Here is a 26,862-nt window from a genome sequence, read left to right on the forward strand (position 1 = left end):
AACTAAATCATTTACGAATGGCCTTTGCGAAAAATGGTTATACAAAAAACGAGATTAATCGAGCACTTCACCCAAATAGAAAAATGCCTAAAAATGGGAGACAGCAACAACCATCAGCTGGAAAAGTATTTCTTCCGTTCATCCATAATATCACGGATCGCATTGGAAAAGTACTAGCCAAGTTTCAGGTAGAGACCATTTTTAGGCCTACTAAGAAAATTAGTGAATGTCTAAGATCAACAAAAGATGCTCGTCACCCCCTAGCCACCCCAGGGGTATATAAAATTCCGTGTAGTTGCGGCAGGGTTTACATAGGAACTACCAAAAGAAGCATCAATACACGGTTGACGGAGCACAAAAGAAACTGTCGCTTGGGACATATCGACAAATCGGCAGTAGCGGAACATGTTTTTAAGGATGGAGATCACGACATAAAATTTGGTGAAACAAGCGTGCTAGCGAGGACGTCGCACTATTATACACGTATGTATAGAGAGGCAATTGAAATCCACAAACATCAATACAATTTTAATCGTAAAGAAGAAGGATTAAAATTGGATAAGATATGGCGGTCGACGTTGCATCAATCACGTGACAATCGATTGCCTGCAATCGAGAGAACAGACGATAGCCAGAGATAGCTGCACATCGACGCCATGTGACGTGTGGTGGCGCCCCCTACGATCTCTATATAAGCGGCGGCCCAGCTCCTAGCAGCCAGTCGTCGACTCACCTCGGAAGATGTTCTCCGCGGTTGAGAACGAAACGTCAGGGAGAAGAAGTTCTACAGATCGACCACGGCAACTTAGCCCGGAAGAGTTTACTGATAAAGACGCCGGCCGTGAAAGCCTACATGGAATGATAGGTAAGTTGTATTGTTAATGTAAGTAAAATGTATTAGTTAACAAAAGTAAATTTTAGTAAATTATAAATGGACAACAAAAAATGGACATAGAAATATATAGCAAATTAACTGTCGTCAATCACGGACGATTTGTAATATGTACATAAAAATTAGACAACAAACACAAGTCTTTCTTTATTATTTGGTGTTGTTTTAATTTTATCTAGTTTAACTTTAATTTTGTAATTTAATTCTATTCTTTTATTTTTAATTTCTTTTTCTTTATATGTGTTAAAGCCGGCTGGCAGACAGGTCTCAAATTTTTAACTAAACAACAAACACAAGTCTTTCTTTATGCTTGTTTGGTGTTGTTTTAATTTCATCTAGTTTAACTTAAATCTTATAATTTAGATCTATATTTTTATTTTTAATTTCTTCTTCCAACCAATAACAATTTGGTGTATTTTCTGTGTTTAATGTGCATTTGTACCAATGCTCCCATACTGTTATAACGGGTATGTTAATTTCCTTCTTTTTTATTGTCACTTTACCTAAGGACGTTATTAATACTGATAATTTATACGTTGTCTTTGTACCCCAATTGGCAAATGTTTCTCGGCACGAGCGCCTCCTGCCCTGGTTTCAGAGTAACTACGCTTGCCAATTACACTCAGTCGGTTGTGAGCTCTGCAAGATCCATGAACTATTTTGTATTTACGTGACAAACCCTAATTCTAGGGCTATCTTTCATTTTTGAGATTAGTCCTTACCAATGTAAAATTGTAAGTACCAGTCATCGTTATCATATTTCAGTAATGCAAGAGTTCTCTAATTTGTGTTAAAATTTATTCTTGGCTTAAGTTTCATACTTTTCTAATGTAAGCTATTATGTTCATTGTCCTTAGGCTACCTTCTGAAGAAGACAAATTTATATTTATCAAAACCTAGGTAAAGAATTTATTTATCCATTGCAACTGGTCGGCTGGTTATAATTTTATAAAAAATTTAAAATGATATAGTGAAAGAGACCACTGGGTGAGGCAAACAGTCTGTTACAAGCATAATTTTTTACAACTTACAGTGTATGAAATAATAACGCCAGTAAAAGTTCGTAAATATTATATAATAATCTCAAAATAGGGAAATATTAGTTGGGGCATATAGCATGTAATTCTGAAGAACAGGTGGCGCCCATGCATTGAACTTTCAACCAATGAGAGCAAATGCATAAGCACCATACAGAAAATTCAAACAATCTGAGGAGGCACATCCTGGAAACGCCATACACCAGTGTCATCACTAGCATATGACAACCATCCAGGCTGCCTTGTCTAATGAAATCTTCTTAACCATCAAACATCAGTCTAAACAAAACGCCATCCAGAATTACAAACATATAAATACTAGTGTAATATTAATGCTATCAATACACAGGCAGTAGTGCAACATTCCAAAACTTGTTCCCATTTTCTCATATTACATATTACAATATTTTCCAGAAATTCAAACTAATTCTCAGAGAAATAACTATAGCTATATAACACAACATAAGCTGTAATTGTGATGACGTACCAAACTGTGGTGCCACATTAAATTCTAAAGTTTTGTGAGTCCCACAGTCTGCCTAAGCAGATTACTGAGCCTTGCATATACACCTAGATGTTCTCCAAAGCATCTGAGCCCCCTTTTTTGTGTACCAGTGCTCCTATTTGTGAACCAGTGCTACCATTTGTGAACTAGTGCTTCCATTTGCAAACCAGTGCTTCTGTTTGTGAACTAGTGCTTTCTGTTTTGGACCAGCACTTTCTAGGAGGACCCAAGGACCTCTGCATGATGACTGTTTGAGGACAAATCCAGTGAGATGGCATAGTGCATTGCTTCAGGAAGGTAGATTGGAAGTTCCATAGTTTCCTGAGTAGGACCAGCTGGAATTCGGCAGCATTTGATTTCTGGAAGACGTTAATTCCACATGCAGTGACACATGTAAATATGGGGATCTTGCCATTCAATCATCACACAGTTCTGTTACTTCTTTCACATGCAATGACAGCTTGCCATGGTGTTCCCTTTACTTTCATTCATCATTATGTGCACCCTATGCTAGTAGTGAACTTTTGGTGTTTATACTGAACTTTTGAACTAATGTAAATCATAGTGAAGGCTTCTGCAAATGCACATTAGACACTCCTGTCATGGTGAGTGTAAGATGTTTATGCACAGTGACCTCACATCATGCATTTATGTAATGCTAAATATCAACACCTGCCGGCCCCACTATGTTTACAATACTCAGATACTCACCTCATTTTACAAGGACATGATGAAATATTTAGCATCTGCTTCCACAGTACCCCTTCAGTTTTGTCCATTGACAGGTTAAAGCCAGCTTCCATGCTCACCCTCGACAATGCCCGTATGCTGCTGACAGTTGAGGTCTCCCTGTCCTCCATTGATGCCACCACCTCACCTATCTCTTGCCAACATCACCACCACTAATGCTCATTGCCGTAGCACCCACACGAGCACCTGGCGTCCCAGAGCTGCATTCAGTGATGTTATCCCAATGACCTCCTCTCATAGTGAGAGGGGGGGCAGGGGGTAGGGGAAGGAGTGGAGAGGCTCTCTGTGTCACCTTCCTAAATTCTCACATTTGCTAAGTCCCACAGTCTCCCCAGTGGACAACTTCCATCAGAGTTGCCCCTAGATGCTCTCCAAAGCACCTGCACCACAGTGGACACCTATCGACAGGAATGTCTTTCCCTCCCACTACTTCAATCTGCCCACTGGTGCTTTCAGTCAGATTTCTCATCTGCCTGTGAGGCAGTCATCTTTCAACAAGCATGAGTGATGAATAGTTAATGCAGCATCTGTGTGAATGCACCTTCTTTTGTTTGTGTACCAATGCTACCGTTTGTGAACCAGTGCTTCTGTTTGTGAGCTAGTGCTTTTGTTTTGGACCAACGCTTTCAATGAGGACCTGAGGACCACCACACAATGAATATTTCAGGACAAATCCAGTGGGTCAGCTCTGTGCATGTTTCAGGTAGATAGTTTATCAGTTCTATAGCTTCCCAAGCAGGGCCAGTCACAGTCCAACAGTTTGTAGCTTGTACACCATTTCTCCTTTTGTTTTCCCAAGTCACTTTGGACAGTCACCTTCTGATTACTGAAGGCCATTAATTCCATGTGCATCATCACACATAAATACCCTGTACTTTGTGCTGCTTTATCCCAGTACCAAGCACCCATTCAGATCTTCCTGTTCAATTACCACACAGTTTTCTACATTGTTTCACATGTGAAGGCAGCATACAACAGTGTCTTCTTTACTTTTACTCATCATTATGCATGGTCTCTGCTAGGGACAAACTTTTAGTGTTTTTATTGAACCATCAAACTCATGTCATTCTTAGTGATGGCTCAAGCCTATGAATTTTAAACATGTGTTTCTCCTGTACTGGAAATGATAAACAGAAATTTCAAGTGTCAGTCATACCTAAACCATGTACAGACACATATTACCTTTTTGTTTTTGTTTAACAAAATATAGTAGTCTGCTGAACTTAGCAAATACCTCATGTTGGCAAAAGTTTCCCCTCGCTTTTTCATTTCCTCACTGGAACATATCTTCCACATCATTTCCCACATTCTCCTTCCGTTTCCCTTAATTTCCCTCACTTAACAGCTATGATGTGCATTGTGCAGTGAAACATTTATGATGCTGCCAGCATTAACACAAACCTATGGAACTTTTCATGAGTAGTAATATGAGATTAAATGTAAACCTGTGCAAAAATTTACTGCAGCCTTGAAATGAAATTACAGATGAGTTGTTTTCTGCGTATCCAGCAGACAGAGATAGGATTAGAGTAACAATAATGAATCCAATCACAGGTGAACATGGATGAAGAACCGTTGTGCTGCACCTGCACATCAGAAGCGTAGGGATCTTCATAAAAAAGCTTAGAGAATCTTACATGTTGGAGAGGTGCTTTTCCTTGAGGAGCTCATACCATTTTGTGGAAAAAACAAAAGATTTAGTCCTACTAGGAAATGCTTAACTAGCCTCCTTAGATGTTGTTAACCTATACACTAGGATACCAATTTCAGATACCATTGATATTACCAAGCATAATTTATCAAAACACTAAAAACTTTGCCAAGGTGGGGCTACAGAATTGGTCACTATGTTACAGTTCACTTTATCTTTCAGTCCTTTCTCTTTTAATGGTAAATATCATAATCAACCAGCGGGCGCGTGGCGGCATACAGTGCCGCCAATTGTTTTTGTTCAATAATTACGTCAGCGCGCCGAGCACACAACAATAGTGCTAGATATGCCTGCGCCGTCATTATACCCACCATAACAGCTGCGACTTACCTGTGAAGTGGACGACTGCACCGACACGGCACTGTGTACCGCACGCGCCCGGTAATGTATGTACACGTAGCTGTACCACTGTCGAATGTTTCGATGATTAGAAGCTTTGTTTTACAACTCTGTGGGTGAATGATGATTTAGTTATTAACATTGCTTTGGTATTAGAATTATTTTATTGTCTCCCAGGTCCGCACAAAGGAAAGGACTAACACCAGAAGAAATTGAACGTCTTCTTTTGCAATCATCTGACGAAGAACATTAAGCAGATTTCTCTGACAGCGATGAGGAATCAGAAATAATTGAAACTGCAGATCATTCAAGCGAATCTGAGCAGCCATGTGCTGAAGGAAATGAAGTGAAATGAATGCCACATGATGACTGCCATTTTTATATTGGTACAGACCAAGAAACTTTGTGGATAAATAACCCGTTAGCACTACCAGGGAAACCAAAATGTAAGAATATAATGAATGTCCTACCTGGCCTGAAACGCAATGGTAGAGAAGCTAAAACTGAAATTAAAAGTTTTCTCTAATTGTTTGATCCTGAGAGAATTGATTACATTGTTGTAAATACAAACAAGTACATAAATAACAAGAGATCATCTGTGAATTACTCAAGGGCTAGAGATTGCAAAACTACTTCTCCTTCTGAAAAAACGGCTCTTTTAGGAGCACTGTTTCTCATTGCCATACAAAAAGGGGGATGCACAAATGTATTAGAACTGTGGGCATCAAATGGAGCAGGAATGATTATTCAAAGGGCAACATTTAGCTACAAGCGCTTTCTGTTCTTGCTCTGGTCACTCAGGTTTGGTGATACTTCTACAAGAAAAGAACGACTAGCAACTGATAAACTTGCTGCCACCCGCAATCTACACTCAGCATTTCTGAACAACTGCAGAAATAACTACAGTCTAGGGGAGTTCACAACCACAGACGAAATGCTTGTCCCATTTCGCGGACGTTGTGGTTTTGTTCAGTACATGACCAATAACCTGTTAAGCATGGATTGAAGTTGTATGCATTGTGCGATATCAAGACATTTTATACTTCCAATTTTGATGTATACTGTGGCAGACAGAATCCTGGACCATATGTTGCATCTAACCAGCCAATAGATATTGTGAAGAGATCATTGGAACATTGAAAAAGAAGAAGAAGGAAATTCCTCCAGGATTTTTGCCCAACAGATCGCGAGAAATTGGAAATTGTCTTTTCGGATTTCAAGATGACTTCTGTCTTGTTTCGTGCCAAACAAAAAGAAACAAGTCTGTGCTTTTCCTGTGGTCAATGCATGAAACTGCTGAAATCGACACCACTACATGCAAATCTGTTGTAAATTTGGACTAAAATGCAACAAAAGGTGGTGTCGATACTGTGGATTATGTGTGTACGTCCTACTCTACACAGAGGACCAGAAGAAGATGGCCCTTAGCATTGTTTTTTCGTTATCTGGATATTGCTGGGATAAATTCCCAGGTCTTGTTTTTTGCAAACAATCCAGAAAAAAGATTCAGAAGAAGAACCTACTTAACAAACCTGGCCTTGGCTCTGATGGACTACCACTTGAAAGAAAGGGCTCAGCTCTCTACTTTACCACGAAATATTCAAGGATTTCTGTCACCTCATCAATCAGTTCCCGCCAATCACAATGAGACTATAAGAAGGCGTGGGAGGTGCTATCTTTGTGGTGGTAAAAAAATAATAAAACTACTGTCACTTGCAATAGCTGCAAAAGATTCATTTGCAAGCATCGTTGCCACAATGTTGTCACATATAATGATTGCAGAGCTTCTCCGGAGGAAGAAAGTGTGTGATTCTTGATATGTATTTACAGACTGCCTTATTCTTCATTATTGCTACAAAGTTTTTATACATATTACACGTTTCTGTAAAACTTGCTTTAACAATGGTAAACAATCGAATCATACCTGTGGTTATAATTTATTTAGAATTTGTTATTAAAGTAGCACTTAGGAAACATCCTGGAAACGTATGTCAGATATTCTGTAACAATTTTAATTTTCCCATGCACATTGGATATGTGTATACAGATCATATTAAAAGTTGCTGTTAAGAATGATGTTATAAACAAGAAAAATTAATTCCACCAAAAAATTTAAAAAAAAGCTGCTGTGTTATGTATTTAAATGTAGGCGGCACTGAGTGCCGCATGCGCCTGCTAATACAACAATCTTAAGTGCGCCTGCCACAGGGTTAAATCATTTGGGAAACAGTATTATTACCAAATACCCCAAAATCTGGAGTAATAATGTTGCTTATAGCAGATATATGGTTGAAACATTTATAGTAATAAAAGGCAATGAGGAAATGATCAAATATGTAGCTGTAAAATTTAACAGTGTGGTTAACAACATAAATTTACAGCTGAACACAAAGTTGGTTAAGCTTCAGATTTTATGGTTTAACTATGAACAGCTCTGCAGACAAAGTGACATTAGGGATTTTTAGGAAGCCAATGTTTACAGAAGCCATTGTAGCAGCAGACGCATGCCACCCAAAAGAGCACAAATGTGCCTACTTTTGTGCTTTGCTAAATAGGCAAATAAAGCTGCCTGTAAATGAGAGTGACACTGAAAAAGAATTGAATAGTTTAGAACAGGAAAGACAGCAAGGTCTAATTGTTATAATGGTAAGGAAATTAGGTGTCTGTAAAATTTGCTTATAAATAGCACAAGCAACAAACAATAAGGATTAGTATGACATGTGAAGAAACATTCACTGAACATGTAGTAAACAGATTCAGGAGGCATAATAATGCTTAGGGGTTAAAGACTAATAGTAAATTAGGAAACATTATTACACTTGATTGAGGCCATGTGTCACAGGTATTAGGGTGCAGATGTTTATGGTATTATGAGTTGTAATTGCAAAAAAATTTGTATAGGACAGACTACTAGGTCCTTAAAAAATCATTTTAGGGGCCAACCACATGACAGCAATAAAGGCTGCATAAAAAAGCATCTTTTACAAAGCAGCCACATGTTCAGTGAAATTTAAGGTTATCTTAAAATTCTGCACAACACACCTAAAAGGCTATTGTTAGATACACTTGAGAACTTGGAATTTTCAACAGAAATACTAAATGAACAAATAGATTTCACCAAGAACTGGTTTTGAGTCTATTTATGGAACACTTATAGATACATTTCTACCATCAACCTAGGGTCTTGGTAGTTGGTAATGCAATAAAGTTTGCCACTACACAATATTCTTTTTGTGATGAATGCTACACTATTCTATGTTACCCCCAAGGCTGTGCACCTATGTGTCACTTCCCCCTCCCCCACCCCCCATGTTTTTCTTTTTACATTAGATGAGTAAAAGCCTAATTGTTTACTGCACATGCACATATTGGTCATTGGCCAATAAAATATTCATAAGTTATTGCCTAGTTCTTGACAATAGATAGTAAAAACTGAAAACTCCCAACAACAGCATTACTGTGGCTGTTCTATAATGTTTTCACATTATTTTAATGAAAAATAGTCATTTTATAGAACATTTGTAGTCACAGGATTACAAAAAGTTTAAAAATATTTTTAAAGATATCAAGATAATCCTATTTAACAATTCACCTCCCTCTCCCCTCCCTCCTCAATCCACCTTTCTCCCTCCTCTTCGCTATTTTAATTTCTTCATGGCATTTTACAGTTCTTGTTATTTACAGAAAAACAATTTCATTGTAATAGAACCATATAAGATCATACATACATTGTTTTAAATATGCTAATTCTGAACCTGTTCTCCTTCCCTCTTATAATTTTAATTTTTTTTCTAATTTATAGTTTGCACAATTACAGCTTATGCTTTATTATATAGTTATGTTATTTCTGTAAGTGTTTCCTAGGAAACAGTTGTAACATGTAATTGGCCAAATAGGAACAAGTTATGTAGGCCCTGTTTTTTATATGACTGCAATTCTGGGTAGTGTTCTGGTGAAACTGATGTTCGGGGGTTAAAGAGTTTTAATTAGATAAGGCAATCTGAATGGTTTCCATATACTGTTACGGCACTGATATATGGTGTTTTAAGATTGTGCCTCCTCAAATTGTTTGAATTTCCAGTATAACGCTCAAGCATTTGCTCCTGTTTGTGGAAATGGCAATGCATAGGCTCCACCTGTTCTTCAAAAGTAAGTGCTGGATGTTTCGATTGATATTTCTATATTTTGTAAATATTATATAATGCTATTTATGAACTTTTATTGATGCTATTATTTTTATGTTGTAAGATGTCAAAACTTAGGTTTATTAACAGAAAATTCACCTCCTGTCACTAGTGTCACCCAACAGGCTCTTCTACAGCATTATTTTCAACCATTCCAAAAAACTGTTATGCATTGTTTTCTAAAAAAACCACTTTTTGTGAAACAATGAAAACTGATTGCCATGAATTCTTTACTGATGAAATTGTTTTATATAATGAAATGATGAAAGAGGGTAATTGTGAGCAAACAACTGCATTGTGTGCCATATATTTAGCATCACCAAGTGATTAAGTCCACCTAATTTCTGAATTGTTTCTTAGTAACAGGTTAGACTTCGATCTTGGTTATGAATGTTGATAAAATATTGCATATCTATTGAACAATTTTGTGTCAAAATAAGGTAACTGGACAAGTAAAAAAATCGACTCACCAAATGGCAGCAGAATACACATATAAAAGATTATAAATAGGCAAGCTTTTTGATCCAGTGGCACCTTCTTCAGTAGAAGTGTTGAAGGGGATGGAAGAGGGTGAAGGATAAGAACTGGAGAGATCTAGGAAAAGGGGTAGATTTTGAGAAAGTCACCCAGAACTGGGATCAGAGCAGACTTACTGGACAGGATGAGAAGGAAAGACTGATTGTTGGAGCTGCACCAGATGAGATTTGAAAACCTGAGAGCTAGACAGGGTAATATGCAAGACAGAGATTACTGCTTAAACATTGTGCCTGAGTCAGTAAGAGTGAAAAGCTAAGCGCAATGCATGTAATAGAAAAGGGAGGGGGTTGGCAAAAAATAGACAGGTAAGAAAATGAAAGATGTAGAAAACCAAAACAGAGTGATGAATGGAGTAGTTACTGTGAAGAAACGCTGAGGCAGGAAAAATTAATGTAAATTATGGCCAGGTGGATGGCGAGAACTAAGGACATGTTGTAATGCTGGTTCCCACATACGGAGTTATGAGGTGTGTGGGGGAGAATCCAGATGGTGTGTGTGGTGAAACATGCACTAAGGTCATGATTGGTATGTTGTAGAGAATGCTCTGCCATGGGATACTGCATGTTGCCAGTGTACACCCTCTGCCTACACCATTCATCCTAATGATAATTTGAGGGTAGTGCTGCTGATGTAAAAAGCTGAACAGTGTTTACATAACAGTTGCTATAGGACATGTGTCATTTCATCATTTCATAGGTTGCTCTCCCTTTGATAGTATATGTTTTGCCAGTGACACGAATGGTATAGGTAGTCACAGGATGGTGCGTAGGGCAAGTCTTGCAGTGGGAACGGTCACAGGGATAGGAGCCGTAAGGTTGGGAGATAGGTGCAGGAGTGTAGGGTCTGACAGTATACAGTGGATTTCAGGGTATGATTGTAGGAAGTCATGGCCTTGTTGAAGTAACTGATTGATACATTCCAGACCACGATTATACTGAGTGACCAGTGATGTGCTCTAAAGTTGTTTTTTGGAGGGAAAAGCAGTACCAGGATTGGATGTGATTGCCCTGGAAATCTGCTTTTAAACTAGGCTGGTGGGGTAATTATGACCTGTGAAGGCTGATGTGAGAATGGTGGTGTATTGCTGTAAGGAGTCTGCATCTGAACAAATATGTTTGCCTTGCATGCCAAGGCTATATGAGAGGGAATGTTTGACATGGAACAGATGGCAAATGTCAAAATGTAAGTATGCTGTTTGTTAGTAGATATTATGTGGACAGTAGTGTGTAGCTGGCCTTCGATGAGGGTGAGATCAGCATCAAGGGAAGTGGCACAGGATTCAGAATATGATTACATGAAATTTAATTGGGTGAAGGTATTCAGAGATTCCAGGAATTTTAACAGGTCAGCCTCACCATGAGTCCATATGGTAAAGACATCATCAATATATATAAACCAAACCAGGATCTGAAGACTTATGGATCCCAGGAAAGCTCCCTCCAAGTGACTGGTGAAAAGATTGGCATGGGAAGGAGATATCCTGGTTCCTATGATTGTACCCCGATCTGTTTGTATGTTTGCCCCTCGAAGGTGAAGTAGTTGTTGATAAGCATAAAGATCAATAAGGGGAGTAGGAAGGTAGTCATAGGTTTGGAATCAGGTGAGCTCTGATTGAGGAAATATTCAGCAGCTTGTGGGGTTTTATGGCTATAGTGAGGGTTCACGCAGCAAAAATTCCAACTTATTACGATAATGCACTTTTATTGCGATTCATATATTTACAGAAACACAAGAAAAACAATGCACAATTTCACGACACGTGTATCACTCGTCAACACGCAGACGGGACTGTCCAAAGAAGCTCGAGTCCCCAAAAACCTTTTACTCTGCGCTTCGCCGGTGAAGTTACTGGCAGTCGACTGTCGCCACAGAGCCCCCCCCCCCCCCCCCCCCAGGAGTGCAGAGCACTGGGGGACGGACGTGGGTGTCTTCCTGTGTAGTGGCATTGTGGGATCCTCACTGGTTGATAGCGTGTGCTAAGTGTCCATACTGTCTGTGCAGGGTGGACTAGCGCTCGTATAGTCCGCCATCCAGTGGGGGGGGGGGGGGGGGGCGGACTGGTCGACCTGCGCACGTGAACTGGACGGGCACAGGAGATGTTGTTGAGCATCCCGTCGGCGCTGAACGTTGCGGTTATGGCAGCCGTATCCACCCCATTTGGGATAGGGACTGTGCGCAGGATGGTGATGTGTGACGTGGGTGTGGACCCACGTGAAGTGTCCCCTATGTGGAGGACGAAGATGGATCCCTCGTGGAGCTGCAAGGAAAGCTCGTCGCGTTGGCACTCAGAGGCGTTGATTGCGATGCAAATTTCGTCGACAGTGGATGTAGGATGCACTAGGGGGGGTGGGGGCGAAAAGTAACGTAGTTCAGGAGAAACATTGGAACAGTCTGTGGAGGTATTGGGTACCAACACTTGGGACAGTGTAATATCACACGCAACATGAGGTTGAGCCTGAGGTTGTGGATTGTCACACGCAGTGCCTGTTTGGAACGAGGGTAGCATATCACCATATGCAACTGCTGAGTTGCCCTCGGGTGTAGGCTCAGTGCACATACAGTCATGGTGGGACGCAGGAGGGTGGGTGGTCTGTGTGGGATTGCGGTCGTCACCATCTGATGGAAGAACACTCGACTCGGGAGGGGTGTGTTACAGATTCTTCGATTGGCCAGGCTGGTTTCACGCGTTGGAGGGAAACTGTCTGCCGGCGACCACTGACGAGAATGTCCATAGTATTGTCCCTGCGAGACACTACTCGATGTGGGCCAGAGTAGGGTGGTTGTAATGCCGGTTTGACTGTGTCATCCCGTAACATAACGAACTCACAAGAGTCCAGTGCCGCATGCCTGAACACGCGAGGGCGGGTATGTGGCCGTGGAGGAGGCGTGCGATCGCGGCTATGTGTGTCCGGACCCGTTCAACTAGCATGGGCAGGTTGGACAGGTCGGCGATTGCTTTGTCGTTGACGAACTCTGCGGGGAGGACTAGGGTCTCACCATACAGGAGCTCTGCAAGTGAAGCCTGGAGGTCTGTCTTGTAAGCCGTGCGTATTCCTAGCATAACCCAGGGAAGGGCATCGCACCACTCACCACCGTGGCACATGAGTGCCGCTTTCAGCATTCTGTGCCACCGCTCGACCAGTCCATTGCTCTGGGGGTGGTAAGCCGTAGTGTGGAATCTATCCACCCCACAGAGGACGCAGAGTTTGTTAAACAGCAGGGATTCAAACTGTCTTCCCTAGTCGGTGGTGATGGATGTAGGACAGCCAAATCGAGCTATCCAGGAGGATACAAATGCGCGTGCTACGGAATCTGCTGTGATGTCCTGCAGGGGGATTGCCTCCACACAATGTGTAACGCGAGCCAGCCGAAGTGGCCGTGCGGTTAAAGGCGCTGCAGTCTGGAACCGCAAGACCGCTACGGTCGCAGGTTCGAATCCTGCCTCGGGCATGGATGTTTGTGATGTCCTTAGGTTAGTTAGGTTTAACTAGTTCTAAGTTCTAGGGGACTAATGACCTCAGCAGTTGAGTCCCATAGTGCTCAGAGCCATTTGAACCAATGTGTAACGCGATCAATGCCAGACAGGATATACCTGAAACCATCTGACACGGGTAATGGTCCTACGAGATCCACATGTACGTGACGGAAGCGGCCTTTCGTGATGTCGAATTTACCTGGACTGGGTTGTGTGTGCCTGCCAACTTTGCTGCGCTGGCACTGTAGACAAGCACGAGCCCAAGTACGACAATCCCTCTTCACACCTGGCCACACAAAGCGTTCTGTAACCAGGCGCATAGTAGCCTTAGCACCAGGATGTGCCAGGTTATGTAAAGTACTGAAAACCTGGCGACGCAGCGCAGGGGGAACAATAGGCCGAGCGGTGCCCATGGATGTATCACACCACAGTGGCTTGGCCGAGCCCGGTAGGTTTCATGAAACGATCTGAAGGGAAGTATCTGGGTCCTGTCGGAGGTTGTGCAATTCTGTGTCACTGTCCTCTAAGTGGGCCAATTCATCGAAATTAATGGGGGATGAAATTGCAGTGATACGTGATAGGTAGTCAGCCACCACATTTTCTGACCCTCGAATGTGACGGATGTCTGTTGTGTATTGGCAAATTAAGTCCATTTGCCGGAACCTACGTGGGGGAAGGTCAGTAGCAGGGTTACGGGTAGCCTCCGCGAGAGGGCGGTGGTCCGTGAAGATTGTTATATTCCTTCCTTCAATGTATGTGCAGAAATATTTTACAGCTTCGTAAACTGCAAGCAATTCTCTGGCGAATGCTGACCATTTACGTTGAGCTGTAGATAATTTTTTGGAAAAAAACGGAGTGGTTGAGTTGTGTCATTGGCATGCTGTTGTAGGACTGCACTGATTGCGAAATCACTTGCATCCGCTGTAATCGAGATGCAGGCATCTGGCAAAGGATGGGCGAGAGTGACACCAAGTGCTAACGCTGATTTAAGATCTTCAAAAGCTCTCACCATGCTGTCAGACCACGGTACTCGGCGACTGTCTGAGGTTTGTTTTCCGGCCAATGCATCAGTCAAAGGGGCTTGAATTGCTGCCGCCATCGGCAGGTTACGGCGGTAGAAATTGACAGTTCCTAAAAACCGGCGTAATTCGCGAAATGACACTGGGAGGGGTAGCTCATGAATGCGGTCAACCCGCTCCTGCGGGGGGCATATACCATCCGAGGAGACTGTGTACCCCAGGAAAGTGACAGCAGTGCAGCGGAGTTGTGACTTGTCATTATTGATCTCGACTCCGTTACGTGTCAATAAGTCCTGTATCAGGGCCAGGTGGGGTTCATGTTCCCTGTCAGAGGGGGAGAAAATGAGTATGTCATCGGGGTATGTGTAGCAATATGTGCAGTTAAAAAGAAGTGAGTCTATAAAACGCTGCCAAGTTTGGGCCGCGTTTTTGAGACCATAAGACATGTAACAAAATTCGTACAGGCCAAAAGGTGTGATTACTGCTGTCTTTGGGATGTCACTCTGTTCCATTGGTATCTGTAAATATGCCTTGCGGCAGTCCAAGACACTGAAGATGCGTGCTCCGCTAAGTACTTGCGCAAAGTCTTGTATGTGAGGTTTCGGGTAATTGTCTAATACCGTCCGCGTGTTGAGGCGACGATAGTCGCCGCACAGGCGCACAGTGCCGCCCTTTTTGGGAACTAAATGTATGGGGGAGGACCAGTTACTGTCCGATGGGCGAACAATGCCTGTCCTTAGAAGTTCCTCCACTGCGGCTTTAGCAAGGCGTAGTTTATGTGGTGGCAGTCGGCGCGCTTTATGGCGCACTGGAGGCCCATCTGTCGTGACAATTTTGTGTGTCGTGCCATTCATAATAGCGTTCAGCTTGGCTGGCGAACTCATTTGGGGGCCGTCGTGAACGGGAATCGATAGCACACAAGAGTCACTAACCTGATGTGTCAGGGAAGCAGTCTGCTTCGGTGTTGACAAAGTTCCACGAGGTGCATCTCCGGTGTCAGGTGGTGGCGACGTTGGCAGGCGTTGTACGAGGCGTCGTGCTCCGGTGAGGGCTTGCGTAGCCGATGATCTGGCACGGTTCCATTCGACATTGTGAGGACGGAGATCGTCGACTGCAGGGCGTTCAGGCTGGAGATGGGCGGTGGAAATCGTGAGGCTGTCTGCCGATGAAGAGCACTTGATGCGAGCTGTGCCCAGGTCGTCAGGTGGCCGAGGGGGAGGGGGGGCCGAAGAAGCGACTGAACATGCAATGTGCGTGGACGAGGCGTGGTGCAATAATGCGACTGACTGAAGATCTGGAGACAGTCCAAAGTGGAAAAGGAAGTCGATGCCTAATACTGGATCTTCGACATCAGCCACGTAGAAGGACCAAGTGAACTGTTTACCAGGTACGAGTTCAATAGGTAACTTGGCCAAACCCTCGACACAAAGTGTCGACTTATTTGCTGCTCGAAGGGACAGTTTGGTTGGTGTCGTGTCCTTTACAGAAAATGTGGGAGGTACGACACTAACGTCTGCTCCGGTATCGACGAGAAAATACCAGCGCGAACCTACATCCAAGATGTACAGACGTCCTCATGGGGTAAGGGATCTGACAGAATGCAATGTCTGTGGGCGCCCCTGCCTGTATCCGCGGACCGTGGCGTCTACTGCGGCCCGCGTGCGGCGTTTGGGAATGCGCAGGGCAGACGGCAGTTGCGAGCGGCGTCCCTGAAGGTGGTGTGAAACCAGCATATGCGTGAATCGGCTATACTCGTTCCGCCAGCCGAAGCGTCAGGCGGGGGGAAGGCGGGGCGGGCAGCGCTAGCCCGGTTGGGGTGGGGAGCGGCTGTTGTCAACCCGCTGGCGGTTCCCGGTCTTGGGCGCTAGGTGGCTGCTGTTCCGTGAGCTGTCCGCGATACGCACGCGCCTGGCCTCTACCGCCCGACGGTGGAAGTATACACACAGGGTTACCAACCTCGGCGGTGTTAGACACTGTGCTGTGTCGAATAATGGCATGTGTCTGATCCGCCAGCCGTTGTTTATCCTCGAGTGACGCTGCGGTATGTGGAAGCAAATGTAACTGTAGTTCTTGCGGCAGCTTCGCCAACCACAATGCCCAGAGCGCTAAGTTCGGCAGGATCTCGGTACCGACTTGTGCATGCAAGCGTCGCCACAGCTGTGAGGGTGTTCTGTCGCCTAAAGTCTCGTCGTAAATTATGTTGAGAATAGTATCGGCCGGCGGACGAGAGAGGCATTCGATAAGTAATGCACGAGCAGAGGCATATTTGTTGCTCTTAGGAGGGTTCAGCAATAAGTCACTGATGAGATCAGGGTGGTCGTGCAGGTGGTTCACTAAACACACGAGACGGGTGCTGTCGTCCGCAATACCGTGTACGTCCAACATATTGTCCACCAAGGTAAACCACGTCACTGGGTTGTCCGGTTGTAATGGCGGCAGCTTCGGAAAACGGCCGGGGGCCAGTATTTGCGGGGCTGTAGGAGGGGCATGAAACGCACAGGGATTCTGCACTGTGTTCACTGGTGCGAAATGTGCCCCAGTGGCAGGCGATGTGTTGCGTTGAACGAGACGTGGTATCCAGTCCGTCTAGGCACGGAATCTGTGCGGCCACACGACAAGCACGGCGCGGCAGGCACAAGATCGCGATTGAGCACTGAGTGACGGGGCGGAACCATGGCAGGTGTGTCGCCCGAGGTGTGCGTGGGGCGGCAGAACGGGTAGGCGTATAAATGGTCCGGCGCGGTTGGCGCGAGTGTCCCTTCGACCGGCGCAAAGGGGGGCACGTTAAACGGCAGCCGTGCATGTGGACCCAGAAACTGGCCAGCCGCGTGGTCCATGCTGTGTGGTAGGAACTTGGGGTTTCCGGGGTCCTGTGCTGAAGGGGCATTCTGTTGAGCGTAGAATGCCATAGAAGGTGTCTGCGACGATGTGTACAGCGCCCGGTGTGGTATGCCGGCAGAGGTTAGAGTCGGCCGGCCAGGCGAGGGAAACATGGGAGATACGAATATTCCCGGTGTATTAGTGGCACACGGGTTGAAGCGTTGCACTTCACAGTCGAATGTCCATTCTGCGGTCGCGGCGTCATGCACTGCCATAAAAACTGGAGGCTGCGACATTGTCTATTGGCGTGAAACCGGTGATACACAGCGAGCGACTGCAACGTATTTTCGCGACCAATGTGGGGTTTTATGGCTATAGTGAGGGTCCACGCACCAAAAATTTCAACTTATTACAATAATGCACTTTTATTGCGGTTCGTATATTTACAGAAACATAAGAAAAACAATGCATAATTTCACGACACGTGTATCACTCGTCAACACGCAGACGGGACTGTCCAAAGAAGCTCGAGTCCCCAAAAACCTTTTACTCTGCGCTTCGCCGGTGAAGTTACTGGCAGTCGACTGTCGCCACAAGCTGACAGACCATGTACTTGGGGGACCTTGGTACACAGGGAGGTTGTATTTATTATCCAAGTTTTTGAAACAAATTAAAGATAAGAAACTATATTGTAATTGACTGCATCCATACAATGTATATTGTTAATGGATGAATAAAGAGATTGATTGATTGATTGATTGACAAGCAAGCTACATGGTGGGACTGGGACAGGAACTGATTTAAGACCATTTCTGTTCCTCCCAAAGATAGAGTGTTCTTACTTTCATTCCATAATGTCATACAGGATTATTGTCTGGGGTAACTCATCAAGCCAAGTTAAGTTTTCTGAATTCAAAAACGTGTAATAAAAGTTATTTGTGGTGTAAACTCAAGAACATCCTTTGGAGGCATGCTTAGGGAAATACTGATGTCAATATTGCTTCCCAATAAATTTATTCCTTAATGAAATTAATCTTTCAAATATATCTCTTTTTCAAACCATTGGAATCAATCCTACAAATAGGAATAATCTTCAAAAAGATATAAAGTCACTTACTTTGGCCCAGAAAGGTGTCTATTATTCACAAACATACATTTTCAATAACCTGCCAGAAGTTATATAATGTTTAATTAGGGTACTAATAAAGTTCTATTTTAAAGTAGCATAAAGGATTTATTGCTTGCCAGCTCCTACTCTATTGATGAATTGCTTAGCAGACTAATAGCTGTGTATGTGTTACAAATAATATAAAATAGGGCAAGTATTTGTACAACCTGACTTCTGCACAAGTTCAGTGCAGAAAAGTAATTGCTGTAAATAAGATGTGCTGTAAATTGATTTTTCTATCGAATGATCTATGGTTATTATAATCTAAGAATTACCATATGCACTTCTTTATACTGAACATTTCCATGTTTTGTCATAAGTTATTTATTGCCTTTTAAGCAATTGAGATCTGTGGAAAGTACATTAGAATATTAGTTTTTATTTGTAAATATTTATTGCATATTTCTGTTTTTCTGGCATCATGTACATCCTAGAGGATCTCCTCACTAAAGGTGTATTGAAACATAAAGTACATCTAATCCAATCTTAGGCTATGTACAGACTGAAACACCTTATTCAGTCGATGTCCTATACTCTCTGGGCATGGATGCTGCATCTGCCACAGTTCATCTTTTAGGCAGCAGGTAGCATATTTTTCACAATAGACTCGTAGCTATATACTACAATAAGACAGAATCTTCTCAGAAGATGTGGGAAAGACCCAAATGCTCAACTTCTCCTGAAGATATGTCAAGATCATTCCACAGCATTCACATTTAAAAGCATGTTAGCATTGCATATGCTGATATAGAGATTATGGTCTCTGAGAGGTAGGCCTATGCAGGGTGCTCATTTTAACTGAAGACATTGAAATATCTCAAACACCACACATCTGGTCAAAAAAATTTGTTTGTCTTGGAGAGGGATATACCACATTCAATATCCCATCCCACCCATGAGTGGGTGGTGGGGGCAACTTCGAAATCTTCAATGGGAATCATAATTTTTTATTGCAGATTATGATTCTATGGTAAAATTTACAAACATTTTGTCTGAAGCATTTTCTTGTTTCTCCACAGATGATGCTGTAATTGGAGGAATATAAGTGGGTACACAATTGTAATTTATAATATGTTTCTCAATGGCTTTTGAAAATCCAATGGCACTTGAGACCCCACCTCCATGCTGCAAGGATAGGACAGACTAGTATTTAGTAACTTGTAATTGGAAATCCCATTCACAATGTTGTATTCCTCCTACATCATATCAAACAGGGCACTGCTCTGTGTGCCACTGTGACCATGGCTTGAGGTGATTGCTACTCAACTTTTCCAAGTACAGTAAGTGTTCAAACATAGTACCACCAACTGCAATGCATTTAGTGATCTGCTTTTCAAATAACCATACACAGGACAGAAGTGCATCTGCCAAAATATCAGCACAGGTGTTTCTGATTCAGTCAACCATGTCTTCACGGTGTGTTTGCACTTGCTGGTATGCCTTAAGTCTTAGATGCCCCTATAGAAACAAATTCAGCAACTTTAAATCCAGCGACCTAGGAGGTGAGTTAGTAGGGCTACCACTGCCAATCCACCACCCAGTGTAACCATGGTCTAATAACTCCTGTGTTTCAATTGTGTGATGTTCATACACTGTTGAACAACCAGGGCAACATCCTCAGTAGAACCAGTAGTTTCTGTTCCAAAACCGTTTGGCATTTCCATCCAATGAATGTGCCATTGACAAAATATAGACCAATGAATTTGTTACTCATCATGCCACACCATATGTTAACTGACAAGGGACATTGATGGTCAGCTTTCCATAACCAGAGGGAACTGTCTGCACTTCAGTAACGCATGTTATGCCCGGTAATGCTACCATGGTTTGTGAATGTAGACTCACTGGAAAATAGCACCTAGGCTGAGAATGTGGGTGTTGTTTGGATTTTGTCCTCATGCCCATTCACAAAACACTACCCAATTATTGAAACTGGTGGCATGAAGTTCCTGATACAGCGACATGGTGTGGATGATACTTTTGATGATGCAGTATTGTGAAAATGCTACCTACGAACATAAAGGAATTGTAATGTAATTGCTGGGTGCTTATCTGGGAGTTCACTGCCACTAGTACAGCTATTTCATTGCCTTCTCCTGTAACACATTTGCTTAACTTTCTTCAGCTCGTCTGCACACTGCCATCAGACATACGTCTGTCCACAGACTTGCAAAAGAATGAGTGAGTGTGAGCTTTCTCTGGAAAGCACTTGTCATCTAGGGCAACAGCAGCCTCAACATTCCTCCTACATTCTTTGTAAATTAGGATCATTTCAATATTTTTTTCCATGTTGCAACACTCATCGTCCACCTGCACATCGGTTCTCCAGATGATATGTAGGTGTGCAGGCAATAAACACTGTGTAAGTATTTAATGTTTACAGCTGATATCTGTTCCATGTCTGCACAATACGTGAGGTCTGGTCTCAGTGTACTGCCTGTTTTGATGTGTCAAGTTCTGTACATAGACATAGTGGAACATTCAGTAGACCTCTCATCAAAATTTTGGAGGAATAGAATGTTGTCAATGGGGTTTCCAATTAGAAGGTATAAAACAATGGTCTGTCCTATTCTCGCAGCATGGAGACGGGGCCACACATGCCAGTGGATATTCAAGAGTTGTTGAATAGCAAGGCATAAATTGCAATTGTGTTCTCATTTCTATTTCTCCAATTACAGTGTCATCTGTGGAAAAATGAAAGAATTACTTCAGACAATACATATGTCGTTTTTACACAGAATTGTAATCTGCAATAAAAACAATGGTTCCCATTGAAGATTACAAAGTTGCCCCAGCCACCCACTCATGGGGTGAGGAGATAGGTTGAGTGTGGTATCATTGGATGTCACCCTCCAAGACACACAAATTGGAACTTTAACTTTTTTTTGATGCAATGCGTAGTTTTCGAGATAGTTCAATGACTTCTGTTAAAATGAACACACTGTATATGTGATCGAGTTATCAATAGCTCAATGTGGCAAATCAACCATTTTGTCAGCAACAGTGCAATTCTTATTTTTTATTATTATTGTACACAAACAATTTTATTACATCTCATAGTAACTTTGGTAACTGACATACTTTTCTCTTCGTGTTGTGGCTTCACTGCTCAAGGTACAAAGAATATTTTCTGTGCAAGTATGACTATTGTGTAGGTATATTCTCTGTGTTTTATTTCTTTTCTAATAATGTATGTTATACATGGAATTTTCTAAACTCAAAACATTTTAATGACACTGTTATTTATAACCTGAAAAATAAGATCAATACTACTATCTGCAAAGTGTACATAAACAGAGACATTTCTTATGCTTTCTAACCTTAAGCAGTTGCTAACATAAAGTAAATGATGCATTCTGATGCAGAATACAACTGTGCTGGTAAACAACTGGTCACTGCATATGGATAAAGAACACTGGGGTGATCCTGAAGTTTATCGACCAGAACGTTTCATTACTGAAACTGGACTACTTAGAGAGGATGACACATTCTTGCCTTTTGGTCTTGGTGAGTTACTGCTACTAGAAAGAGTTATGGTAAAATAAGTTGTGGCTCATATCTGAGAGTTTTAATTTGCCTTTCAGGTCGACGTCGGTGTTTGGGGGAGCAGTTTGCAAAACGTTTTTTATTCCAAATTTTTGCTGGAATCTTGCAAAAATTTCAACTTGTTCCTGCTGATGGTACTGACCTGAAGTCTACTGCTTTTGGGGGCTTTAATATTGCACCAAAAACTTATGACATCATTTTCAAATCTCGATAACACTGCAAAAACAATACAAATGTACTTGTTTTCATTATTGTTGTAACAACTGAAATGTAATAGATGAATATATTTTAATGAACTTATTACAGAGCTAATAACTTTTAAATAAATTTTATTAAATTCTCATCTCCATACTGCCAAAGCATTAATTCCAAAAATTTTATTTAAATTTGTGAGAGGAAAGAAAATGGTGAAAAGTAGAGGTGAAGTTTATAAAAAATTGTTTTCATATTGACAGTTGTTGATATATAGACCATTAACAAACAATTAAATTCTAATTTAATTTCAATACTATACTTCGCAGTTTGTTTATGTCTATCTCATTATTAACAACTGAATGATACAATAATCTGTTAGGGAAATAATCATGTAGTGAGGCCTGATCTATTCTCCACTGTGCTGTTCTTGTTTATCGCAAGTTAATAAACAATTTATATAGGTTAATAGAAAACAATAGTTAGTACACTTCATAAGCTGCAAACTGAAACATGTTTCTAGTGAACCACTTGACTGACTAATTTGCAAATACATATACAGAATCAAATCAAATGGCAACAGCAACTAAGACAATGGCTGTAGAGTACATGGCTAAAAGCTGTTGTTCTGGAACATGCAACATTAAGTAATCTGTAACAGAGGCAGTTATCCAGGGGGCAGCAGCTAAAATTGACTTAAGCAATATTTTTGTCTCATCAAACTGTAAAAAATTGTATTTAACTTACCATGTATGCTGGTTCTTACTCCAAATTTATTTCCCTGTTCTGCACTGCATGGAATTCTCTTATAGCAGCAGTGTATGATTCTGACCAGGAGTAGTGAAGTATCTTGCCTTTCTCACTGTTCTGCCTCATGGAACGAGCCACAGACTGAGCATGTTTAGCTGCTATAGCAACCATGATATCACCTGCTCAAATTTGTCTGTGGAGGGGGCAAGTTGTAAAGTAGATTGAAATTTTATTCCCAGCCACTTCCATTGTAGTGCTAACCCTGTGGACAGCCTGGTAGCTCTAAATCTGCCTGTATGGTTGAGCAGGAGGACCTCAGTCCTAATATCATACGCTGGAACTTTTGTAGTCCTAAAAACCAGTGTTCAACAATCCAAACTCACATTCCAATTAATTCAGCAGAACTTTCAAAGTCTTATCAATAAGCACAATAAAGTTGGATACCTCTGCAGCAATTGATAACTCTGATGTTTTAGCTATAAGTGAAAACTGATACACAGATGAGCTAAATAGTGTATGTAAGCCACTCTCCATAATCTATTGCTTTGCCTTCAGTAGAAACGAGAAACATGGTTGTGGGGTAGCCATCCTTGCATGAGTGGTAGTAACTATGATGTAACAGATGTAAGTACTTTCAATGTTGGGGGTGTAATAGAATAATAACAAATGGGGAAAAGAGAATTTAATTATTATAGGCCTTAACAGACGTCCACCGGGTTGCCTAGATACTTTCTTTGATGTTATTAGTGACCTGCTTGTACATAGACAGTAAACACTGCCATAAAAATGGTTGGGTTAACATCACACTAACTGTAGATGTGAACATTGATTTGTTGTCCAATGACTCTAGATCTAAAAAACTAATACTAATACTAGCTCAATTCAAATTAATGTTTCTGATATTTTACATACAATGAATTAATGCTGAAGCTTGCCATTTCTTGCCACCATGCTGTACAGGTACTGAAAGAAGGTGAAAAAGTTCCTGTCAACTGCAAAAAGAAACAATATGTGACAAAAAGAACTACACCTAATGGCAAATAAAATGTTGCTGAATGTCACCTTTGGAGTCCACTAGTCTCACAACACTAGAGCACTGCAACTTGTCTAAAACTTCTGTTGCTTCATCCACAATTACAGGCATGAAATGAAGGTCAATCCAAAGTTGAATGAATATCTTCAAAAATTCTTCACATATACATTCAATCAGTTCATTTTGTACAGTTTTTGAAAATCCATGGAAATAGCCCATTTTCCTCTAGTTTGCTCTCAGATCTTCATTTCTGTTTAGCTAGAACAATAATTTTCCTTCTGTAGAGTTAACATGTATCTACTTATGCTGCTCCTACCACGAACTCTGCAGTGCACATGTTCTGAACTTGTCTTTCTGCAGATGGTGTAAAGAAAGTGTCGAATGATTTTTCTTCAAAGCTTTGTGTCATTCAGTTACATATCTCCTTGAAAACAAAAACTCCTACAAGGAAACAATGATGACCTCACTCAAAAGCGTTACATCAGTGCCTGTAGAAGGTACAAGGTTAGGCTTCATCCACATTAACTGCACAAGGGACAAGAAATGTAAGGGAAGGTAGAGAGTCAGCGCCATACTGCTGGCCTCCCATGCCATGGAAGAACACAGAAACAGCGCTACGACAGCATGCATCACCTCTTCTGTTCCTAACAGTGACATCATGTTATATGTCAACGAAACACTTTCAGGTGGCCTGGCATGCATCTGACATCCTCATTATATGCTTCACACCTCTGGTTACTTTAGGTTATCACTACGACTTTGCACTTTCTTTCAGGAGTGCTAGTTCTGCAAGGTTCGCAGGAGAGCTTCTGTAAAGTTTGGAAGGTAGGAGACGAGATACTGGCAGAAATAAAGCTGTGAGACCGGGCATGAGTCGTGCTTTGGTAGCTCAGATGGTAGAGCACTTGCCCGCGAATGGCAAAGGTCCCGAGTTCGAGTCTCGGTCTGGCACACAGTTTTAATCTGCCAGGAAGTTTCATATCAGCGCACACTCCGCTGCAGAGTGAAAATCCCATTCTGGAAACATCCCCCAGGCTGTGGCTAAGCCATGTCTCCGCAATAGCCTATCTTTCAGCAGTGCTAGTTCTGCAAGGTTCGCAGGAGAGCTTCTGTAAAGTTTAGAAGGTAGGAGACGAGATACTGGCAGAAGTAAAGCTGTGAGACAGGGCGTGAGTCGTGCTTTGGTAGCTCAGATGGTAGAGCACTTGCCCGCGAAAGGCAAAGGTCCCTAGTTCGAGTCTCGGTCGGGCACACAGTTTTAATCTGCCAGGAAGTTTCATATCAGCGCACACTCCGCTGCAGAGTGAAAATCCCATTCTGGAAACATCCCCCAGGCTGTGGCTAAGCCATGTCTCCACAATATCCTTTCTTTCAGGAGTGCTAGTTCTGCAAGGTTCGCCGGAGAGCTTCTGTAAAGTTTGGAAGGTAGGAGACAAGATAAGGAGACAAGATACTGGCAGAAGTAAAGCTGTGAGACTGGGCATGAATTGCGGTTCAGTAGCTCAGATGGTAGAGCACTTGCCCGCGAAAGGCAAAGGTCCCGAGTTCGAGTCTCGGTCGGGCACACAGTTTTAATCTGCCAGGAAGTTTCACCTTCTAGGTGTTTCATTTTGCATCTCTCATATTCATCCTGCTGATGTTATGAGCATGTTAATCATGTGACTTTTCTGGCTTGGGTGGTGGTTTGATAGTTTGTGCAGGTATCGGTCCACACGTGTCAGTTTTGGATACATGCTGTGTCCCAGGTTCTCACCATCCCTTGTGACCAGTACATCTAGACATGGTAGTTTTGTGTCTTTTCTACTTCCGTGGTAAATTTTAGGTTGGCACAGAGGCTGTTCAAGTGTCTTAGGAAGTCCTTGAGCTGTTCTTCATGATGGCTCCATATAACAAAAGTATCATAGACATATCTGCACCACACCTTAGTTTTAGAAATTGCCAGCTTCTCAATGAAATGTCAGATGAGAAGCTGAAGAAACTAAAACTTGCACCAAATGACATCCTGATCACCTTCAACGTTGATTCTTTGTTTCCAAAAGCGCCACTCACTGACTATCTGGAGCACATCAGTTCCATTTTCCTGCAATACGTCACAAAGTTCTTTCAAGCATGTCCCACCATGCGCTATTTCATGTTTAATGGCAATCTCTATGACCAGCTGCAAGATGTTGCCATGGGTACAGTGGTGGCCAACTTCATCATGGAACATTTCGAAGCACAGGCACTGGACTTGGCAACTTGTAAACATAAGGTGTAGTACAGATACATCGATAATACTTTTTTTGTGTGGAGCCATTGTGAAGAACAGCTCAGTGACTTCCTAAGACACTTGGACAGCCTCTGTGCCAATATAAAATTTACAATGGACGTAGAAAAGACAAAAAACTACCATTTCTAGATGTGCCAATCACAAGAGATGGTGAAAACCTGGGACAGAGGGTGTATTGAAGACCAGCACACAAGACTGATACCAGCACTAACTACGAAACCTCCACCTGAGGCAGAAAAGACACATGATTAATATGTTCATAATGTGAGCAGGATGAATATGTGAGCTGCGTCACCTCAGATGCAAAATGCAACACCTGGAAAGTGTTTTGAGAAGCAATGGATACTTCACAAGTTATATTAGAAGTGTAACTGAGCCAAACACTCAGAAAAGTGACAAATCAGAAAAAGAAATGTCGGGTATGGCCTTTCTGATATACAACCCAAAAGTGACAGACAGAATCAGCCATATATTGTGCAAACATGGTGTAAAGACTATTTTCAAACTGTCAAATAAGGTCAAAGAGTGTCTTAGATCAGCAAAGTAGATAAGGGCTCCACTTGCAATGTCAGGAATGTACCACAGCCATGCACATGTGTCAGAATGACTGGACAATCAATCAACACCAGGATCAA

At 42.1% G+C, this 26,862-nt stretch overlaps 1 protein-coding gene across 1 annotated transcript in view; it reads left to right on the forward strand.

Moving 5' to 3' along the window:
- The window catches only part of LOC126452442 (methyl farnesoate epoxidase-like), a 329,711-nt gene extending 307,454 nt beyond the window's left edge, over positions 1–22,257 (forward strand). The window contains exons 8-9 of the mRNA XM_050091072.1: positions 21,803–21,944; positions 22,022–22,257. Of these exons, the coding sequence (XP_049947029.1) occupies positions 21,803–21,944; positions 22,022–22,197 (318 nt within the window). The 3' untranslated portion in view covers positions 22,198–22,257. The remainder of the gene's footprint in view (positions 1–21,802; positions 21,945–22,021) is intronic.
- Positions 22,258–26,862: the final 4,605 nt, after the last annotated feature.

This window comes from Schistocerca serialis, unplaced genomic scaffold (assembly GCF_023864345.2).
Source record: "Schistocerca serialis cubense isolate TAMUIC-IGC-003099 unplaced genomic scaffold, iqSchSeri2.2 HiC_scaffold_863, whole genome shotgun sequence".
Lineage (NCBI taxonomy): Eukaryota > Metazoa > Arthropoda > Insecta > Orthoptera > Acrididae > Schistocerca > Schistocerca serialis.